Raw genomic sequence first — 6,161 nt, 5'->3', positions numbered from 1 at the left:
GTATTGTTTTAGTGTAAATAACAGCGGTATTGTTTAGTGTATAAAGCCGGTATTGTATTAGTGTATAACCAGCGGTAATGATTTTAGTGTATACACAGCGGTATTGTTTAGTGTATAACAAGCGGTATTGAATGTAGTTGTATAACAGCGGTATTGTTTCCGTGTATACACAGCATTATTTGTTTTAGTGTATAACCAGCGGTATTCCCGTTTACGTGTATAACAGCATTACTGCTTTTAGTGTATAAACAGTCGGTATTGTTTAGTGTATAACAGCGGTAATTGTTGTTAGGTGTATGAGACAGCGGCATTGGTTGGTGTATAACAGCGGCATTGTTTAGTGTATAACAGCGGCCATTGTTTAGTGTATATTACAGTCGGCATTGTTTAAGTGTAAATAACCAGCGGCATTGTTTAGTGTATAACAGCGGCATTGTTGTGTATACAGCGGCATTGTTTAGTGTATAACAGCGGCTATTGTTTTGAAGTGGTAGTGAACAGCGGCATTGTTTAGGTGTATACACAGCGCATTGTTTAGTGTATAAACAATCATATTTTTAATTGTATAACAGCACATTGTTTAGTGTATAACAATCATATCTTTACTTGTATAATACAGCAGCATTGTTTAGTTGTATAACAGCGGTATTTGTTTAGTGTAATAAGTTTACAGCGGTAGTTTTTTAGTGTATAACATCGGGGTAGTGACGTTTATGTAATAACAGCATTATACAGTAGATAGTGTAATAACAGCGGTATTGTTTAGTGTATAACAGCGGTAATTGTTTAGTGTATAAACAGCGTATTGTTTAAGTGTAATAACAAGCGGTATTGTTTAGTGTATAACAGCGGTATTGTTTAGTGTATAACAATCATTTTTGTGTATAAACAGCGGTATTGTTTAGTGTATAACAGCGGTATTGTTTAGTGTATACAATCATTTTTTTAGTGTATAACAGCGGTAATTGTTTAGTGTATAAAAGTCATTTTTAGTTGTATAACAGCGGTATTGTCTTATAAGATGTAATAACAGCGATATTGTTTAGTGTATAACAGCGTATTTGTTTAAGTGTTATAACAGCAGTATTTATACTGTGTGTTAGACCCTTAGTTTTTCCCTTAATTGGCACTTTCTTTACTGAATAATGATCAATGGTTTATTCTATTTTCAGGATACTGCTAACAACCAGTACCTTTTAAAAGAGCTGTAATCTAAACGAAGACCTATCTAATAAACAAAGCCCACTCATTTGACCCAGGGTTTTAGCCAACTATAGACCGATTTCTACCTCCTCCTTCCTCTCCCTAAGATCTGAGACAAGTAGTCGCCAACACAGTTGTGTGATGTTCTTCTTAAAAACCACAGCAACAGCTATTTGAGGATATTTCAGTCCACCAGGATTTAGAGTCTCTTCACAGCACAAAAGAGACAGAATCCTGGTTAAAGGATAATAATGACCATATATTGATTGCTATTCTATGACAAATGGACTTGTCTTCTCTACTGTGGGCGGCTGTGGCGCAGAGGCAGAAACGGGGTCGTCCCCTAATCGGGAGGATTTGTTGGTTCAATCCCTTGGCTCCTGGTGCCACATGTCAAAGTATCCTTTGAGCAAGATATTGAACCCTCAAATTGCTTCCGATACAGTGCATCGGTGTATTGAATGATGTAATGAAAGGGTAAAATGATAGGCACGTAGATGTAAGGGGAAGGCGCTTTGAATGGTCCGAAGACTGAGCTATACAAGTAACGAGGGGTCCATTTAACCATTTTACGTTGTATTTATTAGATCTTATGCTGAATTTGACACCATTTGACCAATAATATTCTTTTTTTACAGAGTCTTTGAGCATACTAATTAGGGGTCTAATGAGAAGAGAAAGAGAGGAACCGCACCTAAGCTGGTTTTAAGTCAGTACGAGATAGTAGACTGTTCTCAGTTGTACATTTTTACCGATGAATACTCCATAATAGTACTACAGTTAGTCATGGAGTTCAACAAGGTTCTGTGGACCAATTCTATTCACTTTGTATATGCTTCCTCAGGCAACAATTATTAAAGTTGCACTCACACCCTACAATCATGAAGTGCTTCGAGAGGCTGGTCCTGGTTCATCTCAAAACCAGCCTACCACCTACACTACACCCCTCCATTTCCGCCTAACCGCCAGACAGAGTACAGAATGGTAAATGGTAAAATGGAAATGGACCTGTACTTGTATAGCGCCTTTCTGTCTTGCGACCAACTCAAGCGCTTTTACAACTACTTGCCCAACCCTTTCACACAGCGATGGCAAAGTCATTGAACAGAAACTAACTTTATTTATACACATCACACACCGATGTATGCAATTTGGGGTTCACTATCTTACTCAATGGATACTTCGGACACATGGCAGAAGGAACAACCAACAACCTTCCGATTGGGGGACGACCACTCTGCTCTGAGCACAAGCCGCCCCCATAAGAAGACGCCATCTCTATAGCGCTACACTCCGCCCTCACTCCCACCTGGACAACAGTAACACCTATGTGAGATGCTGTTCATTACTTCCCAGTTCGCATTCAACACCATCATCCCCCTCTGGTCTGATCACCAAAACTCAGCAACCTTGGCTCAACAACATCCCTCTGCTACTGGATACTGGACTTTTAACCACAGACCCCAATCTGTTCGGTTAGACAACCACACCTCCTCAACCCAACAATCTGGTACAGAAATGCTGCCGGCCTTGGACCGAAAAATCTGCAGAGGTAGTGAAAACTACCCAGAGAAAATCCCGGTTCACCTCTCCCCACGACTGTTTATGCAGATGATACCCAGTTATATCTATCAATCAAGCCCCGATAAAATTAATCAGTCTTAATTAGATGTCTGGATAAGCTGCAATTTTCTAATGCTGAAGGTTCTTGTACTGGCCCCAAAACCTCCGAGACCTCACTGTCTGAAGATAAAGTTAGTCTAGATGGCATTACTTTGGCCCTCTAGCAGACCACTTTTAGGAATCTGGAGTTATCTTTGATCGGATTTGTCATTTAATTCCCACATAAAGCAGATCTCTAGGACTGCCTTCCTTTTTCATTAACGTAATATTATACAAAAATTCAGACACATCCTGTCACAGACAGATGCAGAAAAACTAAATCATGCATTTGTTTACCGTCTAGGCTGGATTTACTGCAACTCTTTATTTATCAGGTTGCCCATAAAATCCAATTAAGAACGCTCCAATTAAATTCAGAACGCTGCAAGCACGAGTAACTGACAGGAACTAGGAAAAGAGAGAGGCTCCAGGTTAGTCCTGAACCATCCCTTAGTATGCTGCATAGGCACTAGACTATCGGGGGATTTCACATGATGCACTGAGCTCCTCTTCTCCTCTCCCTCTCTTTCTGCAACATTCATAAATTAAAGGGAAATTTGTTTTGTATCATGGTGTGTATGCAAATAAGAAGTCTTTTTAGTGTATAACTGTGGATGATTTCTGTTGGTATTTCTTTAGTGTATTTTTATGTTAACAAGCATCCTGGTCTGTTTGTTCAGCTGTACTGTATGTTACTGTATTCCAACTGTAGTATTACTGTAGTATTTGGTGGTATTACCGCCTATAAGTTATTACTGTAGTTCGCTGTAGTATTACTGTAGTTCCGCTGTAGTTTTACTTGTAGTTCTGCTGTAGTATTACTGTAGTTCTGCTTAGTATTACGTAGTTCCACTGTAGTATTATGTAGAAAATTACTTGTAGTATTACTGTAGCATTACTGTAGTTTACTGTAGTATTACTGTATTTTCTGCAGTAGTAATTATGTATTTCTGCAGTAGTATTCTGTAGTTCGACTGTGGTAATTAACGTAATTTTCTGCAGTAGCATTACTGTATACTGTAGTAATTACTGTAGTATTACTTGTATTCCACACTGTAGTATTACTGTATTTACTGCTGTAGTATTTTGTGGTGGCTCATTCTGGGTCTGCGCGGAGAAACAGAGAGAGACAGACAGATGTACAGCAACAACAGTAGCAACAACTACATTAATAGTAGTGACCAATGACGATCATGAAAAAGACAATGACGATGACAGCAGCAACAATGGGGGACAGCGAGCAGCGACAACAGTAATATAATAATACTTAATAATAACTAATAATAATAACAACAACAATAATATCAGTCAGATCCTGACTGAGCTGCTGTCTCACCTTCCCCAGGAAGAGCACGAAGTCTCCGACGGCGTTGATTGTGGCGACGCGCAGAGCGTTTTCTACCAGGATTACAAAGGCGTCACGTGCAGATGTGCAGAAACTGGTGCTGTTGATGGCTGTGGCTGCATATGCATTCTGGGAAATAAAAGCACAGGTGAGTCAGTGTCAGTGAGAAGAGTTAAAGAAGAGTTAAAGTCGTTTGTTACCTGATTGAGATAGTTGAGGCACTTCTCCAAACACCACAGACAGCAGATACAAGTTTTCAGCAGACAGCGAGCACACGCATTCTCCTGAGATAAACAACAACAACAACAACAACACAAATAAACAACATTTAACTAAACAACACAAATATATAACAGCTCAATAAAGGAAACGTTTACAGAATAACAAATATTATATGAAATATCATATCATCTGCATACAGACTGATCTTGTTCCTCAAGAAAAATCCTCAACACTCATTATCTGTCTCAGTTTGTTTGGTTGTGTCGGCAGTGTGGTGTTAATAACGGTTTTATTGTATCAGCAATGTGGTGTTAATAAAGGTTGTTTTGTATCAGCAGTGTAGTGTTAATAAAAGTTGTTTTGTACCTTTCCTTTGAGCTGGTTGTGGATGTACATGAGGATGAGTCGGGGGATCTTGACCAGCGTGATGATGAAGGATCCTTTAGCGACGGTGCCCAGGTGATACCTGACCAGCCTCAGGACCGACGACAGGATCGGAGTCACCGGGAGTCGGTTCTTGTCCCTGAAACACAAAGTCCTTATTGATCTGGTTCCCCATGGTCAGGTGTGTACACAGAAACAGGAAGCAGGAAACGGACGTCTACAGGAACCATCACTACCACTATCATAAATATGTAGCTAGCTTAGCACAAAGACTGGAAACAGATGGAAACAACTAGCTTAGCACAAAGACTGGAAACAGCTAGCGTAGACCAAACGTAGCAGAATCTTGCAGGTGTGGACTCACCTGGTGAAGTAATACGTGACCACGGCTCCGGCCACAGTCATCTGCTGGCAGGCCAGAATGAACTCCGTGATCCAGATCAGACCCACAGCGTGGTACCAGGTCAGGTACTGCAGAGGCCCCGTCAGTCTGAACTCTGTCAGACCCGTCTCCTCGTTCTGGACCGGGTTCCCTGCATAACCACAAAGACACACCCCACTACAGTTCCCATAATGCTGTTGGGGATGTAAACAGGAAGTAGAATGTTGCCATGGAGTGTGTTTTCTGAATGAGCTGATGGCGTGTTAGCATCTCACGCTAGCACAAAAAGCAATAGTAATGTGATACAGTTTAATTTTTATTTAACAGCTGTTTACTGACAATATTAACTGTTCATGAAAAAAGACAAAACAATTAATGGATTAGTTGTCAACAACAACAAACTACACCCGCCAATTGTAGCTGAACGTTAGCTATATGCTATATGCTATGAGTTAGCATCTGGCAGTGTCTAAATGCTGGCAACGTGAACACGTGGTGGAGTTTAACTGACCCGTGGTTCCCAGGAAGAGCAGGACCAGGATCCAGTAGATCCAGAAGAGCAGGAGGGCCAGGAAGGTGACGAAGGGCTGCAGGGTGAGGAGGGGGAGGTGGATGAAGACTTTCCCCGCCACGTGGAACAAAGCGATGGTCAGAGCGACTCGTTTCCTCATGAAGAGCATCAGCAGCAGCAGGATGATCTGGAACAGCAGAGAGGATCCATCAGGACCTGGTTACGTAGGGGGGGCTTATAAAGCTCTTCAACTCATTTAGATCAATAATCAATAAATATAGTTCCGTGTAAAAAATTTATGTATTAGTCCGAAGGTGTTCCTGCTCAGAACCCCGAGTCAGCTAACGTTAGCTGCACGAGCTACAAACTTTAAACTTTATACAAGCGACAATAAAGTTGTGTGTTTGTACAGTGATAATAAAGTTGTGTTTGTACAGTGCTAATAAAGTTGT

General features: G+C 40.8%; 1 protein-coding gene across 1 annotated transcript; it reads right to left on the bottom strand.

Annotated features, from left to right (window-relative positions):
* Positions 1-4,201: 4,201 nt before the first annotated feature.
* LOC118334068 (choline transporter-like protein 1) lies at positions 4,202-5,896 on the bottom strand (the record flags this gene model as incomplete). Its single annotated transcript, XM_035669890.1, is given in 5 exon segments — positions 4,202-4,339; positions 4,411-4,494; positions 4,799-4,955; positions 5,181-5,349; positions 5,710-5,896. Coding segments are annotated over 5 exon segments (735 nt in total), but the record flags the coding sequence as incomplete, so codon positions are not given.
* Positions 5,897-6,161: the final 265 nt, after the last annotated feature.

This window comes from Morone saxatilis, unplaced genomic scaffold (genome assembly GCF_004916995.1).
Source record: "Morone saxatilis isolate NCDOM2014 unplaced genomic scaffold, NCSU_SB_2.0 Contig22, whole genome shotgun sequence".
Classification (NCBI taxonomy): domain Eukaryota; kingdom Metazoa; phylum Chordata; class Actinopteri; family Moronidae; genus Morone; species Morone saxatilis.
Note: the sequence above shows the minus strand (reverse complement) of the source record. Positions and strands in the feature narration are given on the sequence as shown.